Source organism: Rissa tridactyla, chromosome 21 (genome assembly GCF_028500815.1).
Source record: "Rissa tridactyla isolate bRisTri1 chromosome 21, bRisTri1.patW.cur.20221130, whole genome shotgun sequence".
Classification (NCBI taxonomy): Eukaryota; Metazoa; Chordata; class Aves; order Charadriiformes; family Laridae; genus Rissa; species Rissa tridactyla.
The window spans coordinates 1,674,167-1,693,414 of NC_071486.1; the positions used below are offsets into that span (position 1 = coordinate 1,674,167).

At 52.1% G+C, this 19,248-nt stretch overlaps 2 protein-coding genes across 3 annotated transcripts in view; one reads left to right on the forward strand and one right to left on the reverse strand.

Annotated features, from left to right (window-relative positions):
- SLC16A4 (solute carrier family 16 member 4) overlaps positions 1 to 19,248 on the reverse strand; it is a 383,212-nt gene that overhangs the window by 101,323 nt on the left and 262,641 nt on the right. The window lies entirely within an intron of this gene.
- Positions 1 to 19,248, forward strand: part of GNAI3 (G protein subunit alpha i3) — a 37,890-nt gene that overhangs the window by 750 nt on the left and 17,892 nt on the right. The window contains exon 1 of one of the 2 annotated variants that reach the window (XM_054181493.1): positions 16,503 to 17,436. The exons of the other annotated variant lie outside the window; for it this stretch is intronic. Coding sequence (XP_054037468.1) covers positions 17,325 to 17,436 — 112 coding nt within the window. The 5' untranslated portion in view covers positions 16,503 to 17,324. Of the gene's footprint in view, positions 1 to 16,502; positions 17,437 to 19,248 lie in introns of those variants that run through there. 2 annotated transcript variants of the gene reach the window in all.

The window sequence follows — 19,248 nt, forward strand, 5'->3', positions numbered from 1 at the left end:
GCAGAGGCTGGGGGCTGTAGTGCCGCAGGGTGTGTGCACTGAGGAGGGGGCTTGGTGGGGGGGGGGCAGAGAGCTTTAGTGAGGGGATTCGTGGGCCCTCCGGGCTCAGGAAGAGTGGGGGAGAGGGCTGGGGCATCCTCCGGGCCCGGGGGGGTTTGAGAGGGGCGAGGGGGGCTCTGCGCAGAGGTGCCGGTGGGGCTGGCGGGCTTTGTGGGGTCTCTGGGGTTTGGAGAGGGAGAAGGAGGCCCTGGGAAGGGGGCTTAGGGCTTTCTGGGGCTTTAGCAGGGTCCGAAGGGGTCTTTGAGGAGGGGGTCCCCGAGGCTAAAAGATCTTTAGAGAGTGAGTGGTGGGGAGAAGGATGGGGAGGGAGGCTGGGGGGGGGGGGGGTCACGAGGGATCCCGAGGGGGGGCTGGGGAGGTGCGAGGAAGACGAAGGGCTGGGACAGGATCCCGACAGGGGAGCTGTGGGGAGAGATGGGGGGCTCCAGGGTGGGTCTGGGATAAGGCCGCTTAGAGCCGCAGCTCTGTCTTCGTGTCACTGGGCTGGGCTCAGCTCTCCAAGAGGTCCCCAACCCCAGGTGTAGTCCTGTCCCCTCACCCCACCTTGGGTCCCTCGTCCCCTCCCCGGGGTGAGGGAGGAGGTGACAGCCTGTGCTGCCCTCACAGTGGGGAGAGGGGAGCGTGCTGCTGTCCTGGGGTGGGGATTTTTCCTACCTGACCGCTGGCTGGTGAAATAAATCTTCTGTTTCTAGCCTGGATGTTGCCAGTGCTCCATCCTGGCTGCTCCCAGGGATCGGTCCCTCCCTGGTGGCTTTGGGCTGGGGCTCTGAGAGCAGAAGGTGCTCATTGGGCTGGCGTAGGCGTCCTTTCATCTTTGGCTTTGTGGGACAGAGAAAGAAGGGAGCACTCCGTGCTCCTGGTTGGGTACAGAGAGTACATCACCGGGGCTTTTGCCTGTTAAGTTTTTTGCTCGGGATGGGGTAGTGGAATTAAATCCTTTTATCAGGTAATCAGGTGAAAATGGCCCCTGGGCACCCATGTTTCTTGGAAAGAAGTGTTCAGGTTGGTGTGTGAGTGCGCTGGCAGGGGTATGGTAATCACACCAGGTGCTCTGTGCCCCGCGCTGCCACAGATCCTCCGATAGCATCTGACTTTGCGCGGAAAATGATTTCAGTTCGGCGTACGCTGCTCTAGCTGGGCTGGTTCTGCAGAGCTTGCAGGAGTGCGAAACCAGCGTCATTGTCACTGCCCCACCGCAGCCTCTGTGTGTACAGACAGCTGAGAAAGGAAGTGTCACTTCTCTGTGTTTTCAGTTTTTTTTTTTTTTCCCCTCCCCAGCTAAAATGCACTCATCAGTTTTGAGAAGAGCTGAGCGGAGTATTTCTCCTTAGAAGAACTACAGGTTCTCCTCGGCAGAGAACTTTTGCTGCGTTTGTGGTCCGCGTTTTGATAGCCGTGTTTAGAAGTTCTTGTGGGTGATGACTAGAGTGCAGAGGAGACAAAAGCTGCCTGTCTGTAAAGTCTGCCGAATACGGACCGACTGCATTTCTTTACAGCTTCGTGTGAGCTGGGGGCCAGGCAGCACAGTGCGGGGTGGACCATCTGGTCATGTAGGTCTTCCTTTTCTAATGTCTGGGTTAGTTTTTTTTTTTTGCTACACTGACGTTTTCCGTCTCGGGGAGACAGATTGAGTTTGTGAGGACCAGAACAACAGTGCTGAGTGGCTCCTGTTAGAACGGGACGTGTTAACGAATGATTCCGCTTTCCAAGTGATCCTTGTCCTAAGAATGCTTTTTCTTTTCCATGTAGCCTGTTTTTACTTGTGCCCCGGCAAGAGCCGCTCTGAGGTTTGTGATCTTGTGCATATGTAGAAAACTTCTTGGCTGTGCGTCAAGATAATCCTTTATTCTCCGGGGGTTTGTTTTGGTGTTAGTAAGCAACACTTGCAAATTCTCTGGATGGAATAATTTTTCCTTTGAATTTTTGTATGTCAGGGTTTTCTGTTGGTTTTTTTTTTCCTTCGCAGTATTGTATTCTTTGTGGCAATATTGAAAAGGCACCCAGGGCTTCGAGGCCGAGACTCTCTGACCTTGTCAGCAAATGACAGAGTGGAGGGAGTACCCGAAAGGTGGTACAAGTGGTTTCAAAGCACTAGAGACCAGGCAAGGCTTTTAAAAGTACAAGCAGCAGCTGCCTTTTGGACCGCTGTTGACTTTGGATGGCAGCAAAATACCTGATTGCTGTGCTTCTGAGCATGTCTTCAGGTCAGGGCTTGTGCACGTTGTTACTCTGATGAAGCTCTTCTGGAATAATTGGACTTGTACACAGTGTGACACTGGAGTAGTGATCTGTATCTACCCTCATTTAAAAAAAAATAAATAAATAAAACAAAAACCCACCCTATCTCAGATCAGGTTTGCACCTGGCTGTAACCTGCAATCTCTCTCAAATGTCATGGGTTTCTAGTTTTTAAAAAAAGTAGCATAAGGATTCCTGGCGATCAAAGGGAATGCTGCAATGTGCTCTCCCCGCGCGCAGCCCCGTTGATGTGCAGGTAAAGCAGAACAGTTAATTGCCAGGAGAAAAATATCTGCAGCGGGAACAAACGTCCTTTCAGTAAGGCTTCAAGAAGCTGATGGAAAAGTTCAGGAGGTTTTTTTCCATTGTTTGAGCAAGCATTTATTTTTTTTTTTTCATAACATAGTATTAAAATGTCTAGGATACGTAGCGTCTTGTATCATTAACTGGTTGTAGGAGATCATGCGGTGGTTTATGTAACTGGAGCGAGCCTCTTGCAGTACTGCTGATGCAGTGAAGTTTAGAAGAAATCTATTTCTTTATAGATAAAGTTTGGAGTCCATACGCTCTTCCCCAGCTCTGTTAAAATAACTGCCCTAGTTTGGGCTTTGCAGAATTATGTAGGTTAAGAAAAGGCTCGTGTTTGTACGAAGGGTAGTTGTTCTTTCCCAGCTCTGCTGTTAACCCAGCCTGGGTGTTAGGAGAGCTTGGCGAGTTAGCGACGGACCCAAAATCAGAGGAGGTTTTTTGGTGCATTTGACTTCGGTAAGCTTTTCCCTAAGCAGCTTGGGCGGAGAAGGAAGGAGAGAGGATTTCAGCTGTGCGCTCCCTTCTTTCAGGAGCTGCTTTGGTTTGGTTGTGGCAGCCCCCTGCCTCCGGGAGGTCGTTCGGATGCTGGTGGTGGTGGTCCCAGTAGCTTGGTAACTGTGGAGTTGTTGGGGTAAAGGTAATTCCGGAGCTGTTTGTGTGGCAGCTTCTCCGTGGGGATTTCAAGTCACTTCATCATGTTTCCCTTTCACAACTTGGCGTGTTGAGCAACTCCTAAGGCTTTTGTGTTGTGTGGTTTTTTTTTTGTTTGTTTTTCTACCCCTAAAACAAAAGCAAACCTGAGCATTAAATAGTGACCGACCCAAGGTCATGCCAACCCTTGTCTGTGTGGTGTAATTGTTGTTTCGTGTGCGAATGCCATCAGCAGCTGGGTATGGTTTGAATTGCTGCACGCACCAGTTCGCAGCAGCAGGTAAACGCTTTCCGCACCAAAAGCCAGAGCTCCTGGGAGGCTGGGAACAGCCTGGGAGCCCTCGCTCAAATCCCCCCCCCGCTAAACACACCTCTTTTCTCTTCGCTTCCCTCCAGGAAAGCGCTGCTCTGCAGGCGCAGACATGCGTTTTTTGCTGATGTAGAAACCTGTGGGATTTTCCAGTTGGGATGAGCAGGCAAAATGGAGGAGGAGGGCGCGAGGAACCCTTCCCGGTTAGTTTAGGCGCTGGTCTCCTTCGCTCCGTTCCCCGGCGCCTTTCAGAAGGCCTGGCATGTCGTGCCAGGCTGTGTCTCAGGGGGGTTTTGTGTGACGTTGAGTGACAAAGCTTGTTGCTGGATGCACAAAGTTGTCCCAAATCCAGCCGGTTTCGCGTCTCTGCCCAGACTGGCCCATGGAAACGGCATTTCTGTGGCTCCGGCTGTTTGGGTGCAGCCAATATTGAACTGTTTGTGCCTAAAACGCACCGTTATTCAGCCTTTTAGAATTTTACTGGGTTCGGATACTCTTGTGTAATTATGTTGAAGCATTCCTGCTAATTCACGCAAAAATAATTAAAAGCATAAGTTTGTTCTAAAATAGCCTTCATCTACATAACGAACCAAGCAGACTGCAAGCTCTGCCGCTCCTGGAGGCCTCAGCTTTTTTCCCCGAGACTGATTTTTTCCAATCTTTTCTCCCCTCAAATTCACCAAAGCTTCCTCAGCACCGGCGCTTGGCAAGATTTGGTTATGTTTCGGTAAAACAGAGAAAAGAGCCTTCTAGGGATGCAAATCAGGGGGAAGCTGTTGCTGCGATTTCTAATGTCGTTAACTAGAAGTAGCTTTTCGAGTACAAACAGCTGCTTTGTTGTGGGTCCCTGTTTCAGAGGGACCATCAAGGTGTCAGATTTGGCCACTCCTTGGCGCTGGAGCTGCGTAGTGGCCTTTGAAGGGTGACATGAAGCTCTGAGGTTGGGTGTAGGTCTCCAGGTGGGATTGTCCTGGCCCTGCGGCGGTGGCTGCTGCTCCGAGCATCCTCCCCAGCTCTGGGGCTGCTGGAGCTGATGTAGGGACCCTGCCTGGGGGACCTGTAGGGAGCCATTTTCCTCTCTGATCTTTGAGCTGTGTCTGGAGCTTTCTTCCTGTGAGCTTTTTGAGGCACACGGTGTGTATCTTGTGACTCGTGGCCATATGAAGATTTTTCTCGTAAATGCGTAGAATCGCAGAATCGTCTGGGTTGGAAGGGACCTTTAAGATCATCGAGTCCAACCATCAACCCAACACTGCCCAAACCACCACTAACCCATGTCCCTTAGCACCACGTCTGCCTGGCTTTTAGATACCTCCAGGGATGGAGACTCCACCACGTCCCTGGGCGGCCTGTTCCTATGTTTGATAACCCTTTGGGTGAAGAAGTTTTTCCTAATATCCATCCTAAACCTCCCCTGCAGCAGTTTGGCTCAGCCCCAAGCTGCGTTTTTGTAAGACAAAAATTAAATACCTTGATCCAATTAGCTTGAAGAGGTGACCGGTGGGAATTGTGATGAGATCAGTTGAGTGCCTGACTCCTGGCTTGGGCTGTGAAAGGTGCTCTTGATGTCTGAGATGTCCCGATCTTCGTGCAGAAGTGTCACGGCCATCTGGTGACCGCTTCTCAGCGGGGAATGCTTCAAACACTTTGAAAATGAGTCAGATCATCTCTCTGAAGACACAGCGCTTCTCATCTGTGCTCTGAGCTTCTTGGAGGACCGGGTGCACTTGTCCTCTACTGAGATGGAGGTAGTATCTCTCTTGGTGCTGATATTTCCCCGTCTTCAGGTGTCAGAGCCACGGCTTCCAGCCGTGTTTTCCCACCTGCCTGGGTGAGGATCAAGCGCGGGATCTCCCTCTGCCTTCTGCTTGGCCTTTGGTTCTGCCCTTCGCCCACCAAAACCAGATGCACGGCGGGCAAGATGGTTCTTATCTACAAAACAATCGTTCTTCAGGGTGACTTAACCTCGCTAGTGTTTTGAGGAGTCAGCTGTGATTTAATCAGGGCAACTGCAGCTCGGAAAAGAGACCATCTCGCCGCGCTGGCCGCTGCTGCGTAGGTGCAAGCTTCAGTTTTCTGCGCGATGTCCCATCCGGTGCCGTCAGCCAGCTGTGGGATGGGACGACTTCTGCCTTGGTTGTGTGTACATCACATGCTTGTGTAAATACGGACAAGTGTGCTCGGGCCTGGCACTGGGAGCTGAGGACAGACAATTTGTAACAGCTACAGATGGAGCGACTGGCTGGGGATTTGGGATTTCATCCTATCCTCCGAGAGGCCTCTGGACATGGTTCAACTTTCATTAAATTCTGAGGCAGAGCATTGAAATAACTTTTCTTGGAAGAGGAGCGTGTGCTCTGAAGAAGAATTTTTTAATTAGAACATGGCTGGTTTTTGTTTTTTGGGGTTTTTTTGTTTTGTTTTTTTTTTTTTTTTTTTTTAATTTTGAGCAACTATAGCTGTAAAGGCACCATGCTCCCCATTTCAGACACTTGCTCCTCACGCAAGTGGGATCGAGCAGCAGTCTCTTAATGACTTACACGGGGTTTGCATCTGAAATGACCGGCAGATGCTGGTTATTTTTCTTGTGTGCTCTTTATAAAGTGGGCGGCAAGACTCGGGTGATACCCTGCCTCTGTGCCGTCACCTTTTGTTCCCCCGCGGGTACCAGCGATGGCGGCCATCCGATGCCTGGCTCTTATTTCATGTTTTCTCAGTTGGTGTTTGGTAACTTCTCTGCCTCGTTTAACCTTCTCTCGTTACCCGGGGTGGCACTGGCTGGGTTATCTTTAAAAACAAACAACGAGCAGGAGCCGAATTCTGGGGCGAGCGGAGGCGCCGGTGGAGCTCGGCCTCCCGTAGTTTCGTGTTTTGGGGTCTCCGTCCGCCACGAGCTCCCTCGTGTTTGAGGAATGAGCTTTTCCCTCAGCGGGGGAACTGACAGGCTGTTCCCCGCCCGGCTGCTTATTTTGATAAGTGTTTTCAACAACTGGGGACTGTTGTCCCTGCATTGGATTCAGTGGATGTTTGATATTTTATAAACAGGCACATCACAAGAAGAAACTTGATACTTGGGAGACCAGGCTAATAAAAATCTTTTCCAAACCCCTCTCTTCCCTCCCCTTCCAAGTCATCTGTTGCTTTCTGATGTAACTCCCATTTTATAGGCCTTGCTTGGCTGTTTCTCTCTTGTCTTCTACCAATACTAGTATCTGAGCAGATCAGACAGTGGCTTTTTCACGCCGTATCTCAGCAAGTTGGCTGGTGACACAGAGCTGGGAGGAGTGGCTGACGCACCAGAAGGTTGTACTGCCATTCAGTGGGACCTGGAGAGAGCTGGGTGGAGAGGAACCTCATGAAGTTCAACAAGAGCAAACGTAGGGTCTTACACTTAGGGAGGAATAACCCCATGCACCGGTACAAGTTAGGGGTTGAGCTGCTGGAAGGCAGCTCTGCAGAGGGATCTGGGAGTCCTGGTGGATAACAAGGGTGCCCATGAGGCAGCAATGTGCCCTTATGGCCAAGAAGGCCAATGATCTCCTCAGGTATTTAGAAGAGCATGGCCAGCAGGTGGAGGGAGGTCATCCTCGCCCTTTGCTCTGCCCTGGGGAGGCCACAGCTGGAGCACTGGGGACAGTTCTGGGCTCCCTGGTTCCAGAAGGACGGGGAACTGCCGGAGAGAGTCCAGGGGAGGCTACGGCGATGCTGAGGGGATGGAGCATCTCTGTGCTGGGGAAAGGCTGAGAGCCCTGGGGCTGTTCACTGGAGAAGAGCAGGCTGAGAGGGGATCTCAGCAATAGCTAAAGGGGGGGTGTCAGGAGAATGGGGTCAGGCTCTTCTCAGTGGTGCCTGGGGACAGGACAAGGGGTAACGGGCACAAACTTGCCCATGGGAAGTTCCATCTCAACATGAGGAGGAACTTCTTCACCCTGAGGGTGGCAGAGCCCTGGCACAGGCTGCCCAGAGAGGTGGGGGAGTCTCCGTCTCTGGAGACATCCCAACCCCACCTGGACGCGTTCCTGTGCCACCTGCTCTGGGGTGACCCTGCTCTGGCCGGGGGTGGGACTGGGTGATCCCCAGAGGTCCCTTCCAACCCCAGCCAGTCTGGGGTTCTAGGATCTCTGATAACCATCTGCTTGGTGTGAATCCTGCCTGAGAAGGATTGGTATTACTGCATTATTCCATGGCATTCGGAGGACAAAAAAGCTGCCATGGAAGGCATCTTCAGGACAACTCTCACGACAGATTAGGGGAGATGTTTGCTGCGTCTGTGACGTGCTGCAGAACTTCCCTGGAAGTTGCTCCTCACCCTCAAATTTAAGCCTGAACGTAAAGAATATAAAACCGTAGGTCTGAACATAAGGAGCTGCAGGTGAGAAAGGGGTGCCCAGGAGGCCCGGCCAGGAGAGATGTTCATTTGATCTTCAGCCAAAAGACACACGGCGGCAGCGTGTTGCGTATCAGTGGGTGTCTCGAGTCCACGCCGCTCAACAGCAGGCGCAATTAGTTTAAAGCGCTCCCAGGAGCGTTGTTCAAAGAGCTGCAAAAACAACTGCAAACCAGAAGTCCCGGGGCTGGCTCTTGGCCGCGTAGCTTAAAGTACAGCAGCAAAGGGGCCTTTTGCTGAAGAGGACGAGGTGTTTGCAGCTGATTTGGGAAAGGATTTGAACGCTGTGGTTGGGGAGGGGGGAATTGGGGACTCCCTTGGTGGACATTTAGGATACGGGTTGTTACGGCATCCTATCAGGAGCGTAGCTGGTGCCGGCTTCACAGAGGAGAAGGGCACAGCCGGTATTTACAATTCTCGCCCTTGGGCCAGTTGGTCACTTCGTGGTGGGAACGAAAGGCTTGGTTTCCACCAGGGAAGGGTTTTCTCAGGCGTTTGGCTTTGTGGCTACCGGCGGCTTCAGTTGTGACAACTGTTTTTCCCCGAGCTGGTGGTGGCTGTGCTGCAGAGTCAGGATTAGGTGATGTGCTTGTTCGCATCTCTCTCCAAAATCAGATTTGAACTTTGTGTTGCTTCTGGCGGTGGATGAAAATAGCTTTTTTTTGTGTGTGTGTGTGCAAGAAATCCTTTTGTATCAAAGGTAAAAAATGATGTTGCCAAAGTTCAGGTGGTTCATGCCCTCACCCAAATCCGTTTGCCCATGAGCCTTGCATGTTTTTGAGGGCGGAAGACCATCCCCTGTAGGACCAGTGTCCTGTAGGCACCAAAAGGCTTGCTTACGGAGTCACTTCCTTGACATTTGTTGTTCCTGAGGGGTGACAATGGAGGAGCATCGACAGTTGCTGTCTGTCCATGGCTACAAGGTGTTGTAAACCCGTTGCCCTCTTACTTAGCTGGGCCTCTGCGAATTTCCACGGTCAGTAAGATCTAGTGCAACAGCCAGGCAGGGAAGGGCAGGGGGTAAAAGCCAATCTGCCTGTATTCCAAGACGAGCCTTTTTTTCCCTTTTTCCAGTTTCTATCTTTAATTTCATCAGGGAAATCTTCCTTAACTTCCATTGCGTAGTCACATGATTGGGTGCTGATTTCTGCAGCTCCTTAAGCAATTTCTCCGTGGCGTTGATGGTCACCCAGATCTGCGTGTGGGTGATGGCGCATTAGCTCGGAGCTAATCCGGTGTTTCCTGGTGGTCGGTGGGACTGGGGCAGAATTCCCGGGGATATCCCAGTCTTCCCAATGGTCACGGGATGTTTTTAACCGTGTGAAGTGGAGCTGGCGCCGTGAACCCAGCGTTTCGCAGCCTGCTGTCGGGCTGCGATGTGGTACGATGTGTCGTGGTTTGGGACACGATGTTGACTTGAAATGCCACAAATGAAATGGGTTACGGGTCTCTCCCCGGGCTGGCACCACCTCCTTGGCACGCGCTCCTGGTTTGATGGATGCTCTTCAGCCTCGGCGCTGCCCTGCGTGGAGGTGGTCGCTGTGACAAGGGCTCGGAGGCTTTTTCTTCTAAGGCCCCCATTAAAAATCTCCGTGGAAGCTTTAGGGCGATCGTTACGTGTTCAAAGCCTTTGATTAAAACAAGGCTAATGCCCTAACAAAGATTCAAGGCTTAAAAAATAAAAAGGCTTATAAAAGATAATGCTTGGGTGCGCAGGGGTTAATGCTCATCACTGAGGCATTTATGGTTTTGCGGTTTAAAGTCTTAATTTTTCTGGTTTATATGAACAACGCTTTAAGGCGTGTTGATGGCTGAATGTAAGACTGATTCTGCCCCTGATTCTTTTCACGTGGGGACGTTATTAGATTCGTATGGAAAATAAATGCAATTGCGTGCGGCGTAAAGTGCCTGTGATCTGTTGTGAGCCCGGGAAAGCGAAGTGGAAGCCGGCAGCTCCTCGGCGTGTGCCGCAGGTTCGTGGGCTGGGCTGGTTGGAGCCACCCGAACACGGCTCGTCATCGTTTGTCTTCGTGTTGGGGAAATCCTCCTCCGGGGCTGCTGCTGGCCCTGAGCATCCTCCAGGTCCCTCCTGAGGGGGGGATCTGTATCAGCCGCAGCCCAGGTGAGCAGCAGGCAGAGCAGGACGCTGCGTTTCGTTGGAAAGCCCGTTGAATTCGTCCTAGGGCTCCTGTTACTTATGTCTTCAAAATGGCATTCCTTCGAGAAGCCTCCATTTTTATTTTGTCCAGAGGCGGCGACAACTTCCAGTGATTTGTCCTGTAACATTAACTCCAAAGTTAAGCTTTAGTCAGCCCATATGCCCTATTTTATTTATATATATTGTGGGTTTTTTTTCTGATGTGTAGTTACGGTAAAAGCGCAAGTGTCAGCCTAAGCTGTCGCGGTTCCTGTTGACTTTTCTAACAATAGCTGGATTTTTGAGGCCCGCTGATATGACACCGCTCCTTTCTCTAAATCTTTCCCCCCCACTTTTCCTGATTCCCAGTGCCGTCCTTTCACTGCGTCGGATTCTGTAGTTTGTTGAAACACCTCCCTTCCCTCCCCCCCCCCCCCCCACCCAAACTTGACCTTGTGATATCCGAGAGCTTTCCAGGGGTGCATTGAAATAAAAAAAATCTCGACGAGGGGAGATGGGATGAATGTTGGCAGGGATGGCAGCTCACCCCTGGTTAGAAATACATGTATAAGAAGGAGGGGGATTTGAATTCAGCAGGGGGAGGATGGAAACCAGGAGGGAAGTGACAAAGGGGACGAGGACCCGACAGTTCAGCTCTCCAGAGATGTGGATACAAGGGCTGCGGGAAGGTGTGCGGTGTGTCCGAGAGCCTTTCCAGGTGGAATACAAACTACCCTAGGAGCGTGGTTGTGTCTAAGGGGAGGTATTCGTGTGCCCTTGCTAGGGTGGGATGTTGGATAAACGTTGTCAAAAGGAAAACATCTGTTTTATCGGGGAGATATCCATCGGGCCTTGTGTTGATTTGAATAGCCCCTGCTCCGTGCTTGCAGTGGCTCCCCTGATGTTTTAGGGGCTGGACTTTGTGGTGCTGTTGCTTTTGCCCCTTTTTAGTCTGTCAGAGGGAAGATTGTTCACTTTTCTTTTTTCCCCAGATTTTGCAGGTGGGCTGTAACCGCAGCCAGGCGATTTGGTGTCGCTGCATTGCCGCACTGTAGCACGGAAGGGTCAGGTTGTCTTCCCGGGTCTGTAACTCAGCCCCGCGGCTTCCAGCTCTGCGAGTGAAATATTTGGGCTTATTCCCAAGGTGTTTAAGAGGGGAGATATTGGAAACACTAAGAAATTCCAGTGGATTTCAAGAGTTCAGCGAGGGTTGCAGCATCATCCCGCCTCAGGAATGGTCTGGCAAAGTTTCTGCCAAACCCCTGCTGAGATTTTTAAAGGCGATACGGGCTGTTGCTGTAGTTACGAGCCATGCGCGCTCTCCTCTGGAGGCTAGAAATCAGAAACATGTCAGTCTGTTCATTTTTGTCTTCCTTCCTTGTACTTTAATGGATATTCCAGGTGCGTCTCTTCTGTCTCTCTAGTAAGAATTTGTTTCAGCAATGACCTGGTTTCTCTTCAGAAACTTTCAGATGCTGCGGGGCTTTTCCCCTTAATTGGGGGGTGAAATTCCTCACTTAAAGTATAGTTTAATGCCGTTTTGATACAACTTTAGAGAAAAAGAAGCACTTGGGACTGTAGTTTCTGAAGCAGTGAACTGGATGCTTGTGTCTGGAAGATGTGGGTAGTCTTTGACCTACCTACCTTCCTTATTTCCCGAGCAGGGTGAATTAAGGAGTAATTCGTTTAAAACCAAACATTTTATCCAGCGTGTAGTTGCGTAGACCTGTAATTCCCAGTCGAAGCTGTGTTTTGGTAGCTTGCTTGTTGCTCTCTTCTCTGTAATCTGCAGCGTGTGGATGTGCTGAGGACATTCCCATCTCCTGCTGCAGGAAGGCCTCCAGTTTCCTTAGGGGAAGTGGTTGGGTGATAATTTCCTCCTCTTGTGTACATCGCTCTGCCAGGGCCGGTACGGATATGGCTTGAAAGCTGCTCAGGTTCCCTCCCATCTCCCTTCCCCTTCCAGAAGGAAAAGGGATCTGGCTGGAGGACTTCAAACAGGGCTGTGAGCAGGAGGGGGTTCGGCACTGGTCGATGGTGGCAAGCCATTTGGATGGTTTGGGGTGAGCTTTGGGGGTTTGTGGGACCTGCGGTGCCTCCTGGCTTCTGAAGGGAAGGGTTGGTAGCTGAAGGTGGTGTTGAAGGACAAGAACAAGGTGTTGAAGACAAGGCCAGGTTGGACGGGGCTTTGAGCGACCTGGTCTAGTGGTGTCCCTGCCCATGGCAGGTGTCCCTGCCCATGGCAGGGAGTTGGAACCTGGGTGATCTTCAAGGTTCCTTCCAACCCAAACCACTCTGACTTCGCTGAATTCTTGCAGAACATGCGTCGATCAAGTGGGACGAGCCACTACGGCAAAAAGCAGGCAACGCTTTGTGACAGATTAGCGGCTCTTCACGTCTAGGGTGTGCAAGCAGAGCTGTGGGCTAAAGAGGTTCTTTGCTGCTAATTTGGGAAAAGAGAAGTTAAGACTTCTGAAACATTTTTTCCGTGGAGTTACGACATCCTTGCTTAGGTCAGCTCCATTTCTATGATGAAATGTGATCCCTGTGAGCTGTGCTAATCGGAGCAAAAAGGAAAGGTTTGCTTTTCCTTTTACAGCGAGAAACAACCCAGTAATGCCCTGACTTTCATATTTTTTGAACCCCGTAAGATTCGGTGTCATATTTCATGATTTTTTTAAACTCTTTCTAGCTCCCCATCTGGTCCCTGCCTGCGATCCCAGAGGCTGGGTGCCTCGCCTGCGGAGTCCATAAGAATTTCAATGTAACTCTATCCACTTGCGCTCGTCATCTTAATTTCTAATGCGAAGCATCGGTTGTCTGTAGGTTGGAGCAGTGTTTCAGTAATATTTAAATTCCTACTCTTTTTTTTTTTTTTTCTCCTTACTGAAGGTACTTGACTGAAGGCTTAAGCCCTGCTGTAAGTGTAAACGCCAGGCATGAGGGTAAATGAAAGCTGCGTGATAGCAAGGAACAAAGGGTGCAGATTAAAAGCTGTTTATCGAGTAGGTCCGATATGGATTTCTTTATGCAAACCCTTTACAGCCACTCCAGCGAGCTGGAAAAAGGAGACTAGCAGCTTGCCTGTGCCCGGCGTGTACATCTGCAAATGTTTAGAGAAGTTTCAAGTGTCAAAGAACAGAAGTGAGACCTGGAGATGTGGAAGCTCAGGCTGGAAAAAAAAGAGTAAAATGCAAATGACTGTGGACCTTGTTTGGGGCCGGAGGTAAGATAAGAGTAAAATTAGAGGCATAAAATGAGAGAGGCCCCTGAAAAAGCCTTCTGCTGTGTGGGAGGCGGTAGTACAGGTAGCTCAGAATAGACCAGAGCACTGTTAATGCTTTTTTTTTTTTTTTTTTTCTGAGCAATTGAGATGAGACCGTGCCATGCCTGATGTTGGCCATCTCATCGGCGAGCAGCTGCCACCCCAGCAGGACCTCCCGATAAATGATTCCAGAGCTGGAGGGCAGACGTTTTTAAATGACTGTTTAATGAGGTACCTTGTCTGGATGGCTCTGGTGGGAGCAGAGAGTCTGGGAGAGGACCTGGAACAGCAGGAAAAACTCCTTTAGGAATAATGTCCCAGAGGAGGTGACTTGCAGCTTGGCCGTGCCCTTGTAGCTGTGACTGCCATAAGTGTCTGCTGGAGGAGCCAATTCTGGGTTGTGTGTTGGTAAAGAGAGGAGTTTGGGGGATGCGGGTCACTCTTTTCCCTACTTCTACTAGTCCCTTAGAAGCAACAGGGCAAGTAACCTCTGGGGATGTGGGTTCCTGCTCCTTTAAACCCCACTGAATCATAGAATGGTTAGAGTTGGAAGGGATAGTGAAGTCCAGCCAGTGACACCCCCTGCCCTGGGCAGGGACACCTCCCACCAGCCCACGTTGCTCCAAGCCCCGTCCAACCTGGCCTTGAACCCCTCCAGGGATGGGGCAGCCACAGCTTCTCTGGGCAACCTGGGCCAGGGGCTCGACACCCTCACAGCAAAGAATTTCTTCCCCGTATCTCATCTAAATCTCCCCTTTTTCCGTTTGAAGCCATTCCCCCTTGTCCCATGGCTCCCCTCCCTGATCCAGAGTCCCTCCCCAGCTTTCCTGGAGCCCCTTTAGGGACTGGAAGGGGCTGGAAGGTCTCCCCGGAGCCTTCTCTTCTCCAGGCTGAACCCCCCCAGCTCTCTCAGCCTGTCCCCACAGCAGAGGGGCTCCAGCCCTCCCAGCAGCTCCGGGGCCTCCTCTGGCCCCGCTCCAACAGCTCTGTCTCCTTCTGCTGTTGGTGCCCCAGCGCTGGAGGCAGCGCTGCAGGGGGGTCTCCCAGAGCGGAGCAGAGGGGCAGAATCCCCCCTGCCCTCGCCCTGCTGCCCACGCTGCCGGGGATGCAGCCCACTGAAGAGTGTGGAGGTTGGAAATGAGAAGGGAAGGAGTTAACCGAATATGGGATGAATTTAGTGTTGTATAACCAACTTGGCTGTGTTGTCATGGCATAATTGTATCTGATATTGTTTTGTCAGTCAAATGACAGGTAGTACAAGTTCAGCATTGCCTGCTGCAGCAGCAGATTATTTTAAGATAATCTAAGGAGGAAATGACAGCAAATACGATGATGAGAAATAAAAGCCGGAGAGGTTATGTTCAAAAGTCTCTTCTAAATTCCCGCTGTTGGGACTCGGGGCTGAACACCGCTGTTTGGGGACGCCAAAGCTTTCAAATGCAGGAAATGTGGAGGTTGGCTGCGGAAAATAAAACGAGGGCTTGTGTCCCTCCCGGGGTGGAAGTGCTGAGTCTGTAGAGTGTTAACATTTTCACATCTGACCACAAATGCTGCATGCCCGAGAAGCCATAGCAGGAACACACAGAGATTCCCAAGCCCTTCGTGATGCTGCCTTGCTTAAAATCTGTGCCAGCCAGTGGAGAGGCGCAGACATCTTGGCAGCTGGGAGAAGAGGCGATAACAAAAGAAAACCCGCCCGCTAAAGGGAAGGATGTTCCCTACCAGCTGCTGGTTTCAGTCGGAGTCTTGTAGCCGGCTGCAGTGGGGAGCCCTGCTGGCATCATGTGCCGCCGGATTTTCTTGGGTGGAAGGTGATAACTCCAACATCTAAGGAGAATTTGGGCGATTCTGCTTAAAACGTGCTTCATTCTTCATCCCTGTTAATGCTTCTTGACGGTGGAATCTAGTTTATATTGCCTGTTCTACTCGAGGCTGAACGGGCAATAGCTTTTCTTTAAGGCTTGAGGGAAGAGGAAAAAAAATAATGTTGAATTGCCTTATGCTTAGGAATAATTTAAAACTTGAAATTCTTTGGTTTCCAGACATTTAACTTGGCAGCCTGGAAGTATTTGATCATGCGAGGCTCTAATCTGGTAACCCTTCAACCTAAACTAAAGGCTAATTGATTTAAATTGCGCTACATGCCCTGTCTTGGAAACAGTTATCCTGCTGTGCGGGGCAGCTGTCAGCGTTACAGTCCCTTGAGGGGGATGTCCAGACAGATAAACTCAAGGCGGTATCTCGGAAATCAACATTTAAAGGTGTCAGTGCTCTTAGATGTGTAATCCTGGCCGTGGCACCCCCAGGAGCTGCATAGGAGAGACACCAGGTTCTTGTGCGTTGCCTCCTGTTTCTTTTCTTGCCTCTCTATTCCCTTATGCAAAACGGACCCAAAGAAGCAGAAGAGAAGCTCCACACGCCCCGGCAACGTGCGCTGGCAGCCCAGAAACCCCCCCGCAGCCTGGGCTGCATCCCCGGCAGCGTGGGCAGCAGGGCGAGGGGGGGATTCTGCCCCTCTGCTCCGCTCTGGGAGACCCCACCTGGAGTCCTGCCTCCAGCGCTGGGGCACCAACAGCAGAAGGACACGGAGCTGTTGGAGAGGGGCCGGAGGAGGCCCCGGAGCTGCTGGGAGGGCTGGAGCCCCTCTGCTGTGGGGACAGGCTGAGAGAGCTGGGGGGGTTCAGCCTGGAGAAGAGAAGGCTCCGGGGAGACCTTCCAGCCCCTTCCAGTCCCTAAAGAGGCTCCAGGAAAGCTGGGGAGGGACTCTGGAGCAGGGAGTGTAATGATAGGACACGAGGTAACGGTTTTACACTGAAAGAGGGGAGATTTAGATGAGAAGTTTGGAAGAAATTCTTTGCTGTGAGGGTGTCGAGCCCCTGGCCCAGGTTGCCCAGAGAAGCTGTGGCTGCCCCATCCCTGGAGGGGTTCAAGGCCAGGTTGGACGGGGCTTGGAGCCACCTGGGCTGGTGGGAGGTGTCCCTGCCCAGGGCAGGGGGTGGCACTGGCTGGGCTTTAAGGTCCCTTCTAACCCAAACCATTCTATGCAGTCCTCGACCGGCCATCCCAGGATGGAGATACAACCCTGCGACACCTGCAAATGGGTGTAACGAGTTAAGGCACCGTTTGACTTGAGTTTCCTCCCATTTGGCAGCCTGCGAACCTGCCCTGAAAACGCTTCTCCCGCTGTGAAATCTCTTACTGTGCGAAGAGGCCGATTTGCATCCGCTCTCTTCAGCCACCGCGAGCTGTAAAAATATTTGGCCGCTTGTTTGGTTTGAAGCTGCCTGAGTGCAAATAGGAGATGCACCTTCAGCTTGAAAATGACCTTGTCTGATCTTGGGGAAACTTTCTGCTGTAATTTAATATGGCGATGGATCCTCGGGAATCCTCGGCAACATCTGGGAAGTGACAGTGAGTGGAAATACAAGCGCGGGGCTGTAAAGGCTGCTTTGGCCTCCTTCAGTCCCCGTTGCCCACGACAGGTCTGGGCTCCGGTTGGCACAATGTGCTCACCAATGGTGAAAGAACCACCTCTATCCTTATGGATTCCTTTCCAATTCAAGGGATTCCGTCATCCGGCTGTTGTGTTTGCTCCTTCCCAGCCGCCGCCGTAACCTGCACCTTAACGTTCCTGCCCGTACTTTTAATTCCTTTATCAGCCAAAAAGGTTTTCCTAGTGATATTGGGAAGAACCTGAAGGAATGTGAAATAAGCGGGCTTAAAAGGTGTACAAAATTCCGAGCAAGGGAATAATTTGTACCCGTCACAAACACAAACCCCACAAAGTGACCTCTTGTCTTCAGGGGCCTGATTTCTTGGTTCCTCTGCCCGTTTGATGTGAAGTTGTGAGACCAAGAAGCGAATTCCGCTTTTTAAAAAAGCGCTCCTGCTTTCACAACCTGTTCGTGGTGCTGTTCCGAGGAATTCCTTCTTCCTGAGGCTTCAAGCGTGCGGGGATGGAACTGGAATGCAGTATCGTCCTCTCTGGATGTCGCAAGAGGCTTGGGAAGCTCTCTCCTGGAAGCCGTGCTTCCCAAAGCTAGCTCCGCAAGGCTTTTCTGCCTTCTTTACCTGGAGAAGTATGCCACAGCCCGACATTCCTGAAAGCTGGTGGTTTTTTCTTTTCCCCTGTTGGTCTGATAATCTAAAAATTATTTTTTTTATTTATTTTTTTTTTTCCTTTCCTACCAAAGCTCACCTTGCTGGCAGCAGTGCCGTTCCGGGCTAGCGCATCGCTGCCTGGCGTAGACTCTGCTGCTGGAAGCCAGTGGGAGCTTGGGTCTTCTAGTCCACGCGGGAATCTCTTGAGTCATCTCTCCAAATCCGGGCAGGCTCAACTTCATTCCTTTGCCTCCAGCAAGCCCAGTTCTGTGGCTGGGAGGGAGCCTTTGAGGCTGAGGAGCCCTGAAGGCAGCGGCTGGTTGGGCTGGTTTGTGGTGAACTCCTGGTGTTGTGGTCAGAGGAGGTGGGGTGGCCCAGGACCCAGGGGGGCAGGGGTCGCCCAGGGCAGAGGTAGGGTAGCCCAGGACTGGGGGTGGCCTGGGATAGGAATGGGGGCAGCCTAGGGCAGAAGCAGAGGTGGCCCAGGGTGGAGGTGGGGTAGCCCATGACCGGGGCGGGGGTGGCCCAGGGTGGGAGTAGCCCAGGGCTAGAGGTGGCCTGGGATGGGGGCAGGGGTGGCCCAGGGTGGAAGTAGGGTAGCCCAGGACTGGGGGTGGGGATGGCCTAAGACTGGGGATGGCCCAGGGAGGAGGTAGCATAGCCCAGGACTGGGGCGGGGGTGGCCCAGAGAGGAGGTAGCATAGCCCAGGGCAGAGGTAGTGTAGCCCAGAACTAGGGGTGGCCTGGGATGGGGGCAGAGGTGGCCCAGGGTAGAGGTAGGGTAGCCCAAGATCAGCGTGGGACGGGAGCAGCCCAGGGCAGAGGTGGCCCACGGCAGAGGTAGGGTAGCCCAGCGCTTCTGCTCCCACCCAGGCACGCTGCGCCTGCTTCTCACATGCTTCAGGCTGGGCCGGGTGCGCAGCTCAGTGCGCCCTGGTAAGGTGAGGGGTTCGAATCCCGGAGCAGGCGGGTGCTGCGGGGGTGAGCAAAGGTGGTTTCTGCCTCCTGCCCGTTGGGAGGGGGCCGCGGTTTGTTGAGTGCTCTGTTGTTCAAGAGCAAAAGCTGTGAAAAACAGAACAGCTAGCTGATATTTTGCAGGCAGACGGGGATAAATGGTTTTCAACTGAAAGAGGGCAGATTTAGATGAGAAGTTTGGAAGGAATTCTTGGCTGTGGGGGCGGTGAGCCCCTGACCCAGGTTGCCCAGAGAAGCTGTGGCTGCCCCATCCCTGGAGGGGTTCAAGGCCAGGTTGGACGGGGCTTGGAGCAACCTGGGCTGGTGGGAGGTGTCCCTGCCCAGGGCAGGGGGTGGCACTGGCTGGGCTTTAAGGTCCCTTCCACCTCTAACCATTCGATGATAACTCAGCCCCCCAGGTCTGCAGAGGTAGGGCCGGCACGTCCGGGTGCAGCAGCCTGCAGGTCCGAGGTTTCAACTCAACCTATGGCAAAGGCTCATTTCCGAGCTAAACCCGCGGAACCCTTTATCCTCAGTTTCCCGGAACACTAATCCTTGCATTAAGGGAAATGATAGAGAAAAGAGCTTGTTAATCAATTAACGTTTGCCTTGCCTGTCCTGTGGGTGGATGCGCATGGGTGTGCCACGGCCAAGGTCCCCGAGTTGTCTCACGGCTGTGGGAACCGGCGTTGGCAGCTGGAGCAAGGGAGCCCAGGTCCCTGATCTTCCTGCTGGTGATTCACAGACACCTTTCGCTGCCACTTCAGGTCTAGGCAGGTAGCTGCTTTGAATTTTGCCGGAGTTTTTTTAGGAGGTATCTAGCTCAGGAGTGGTAT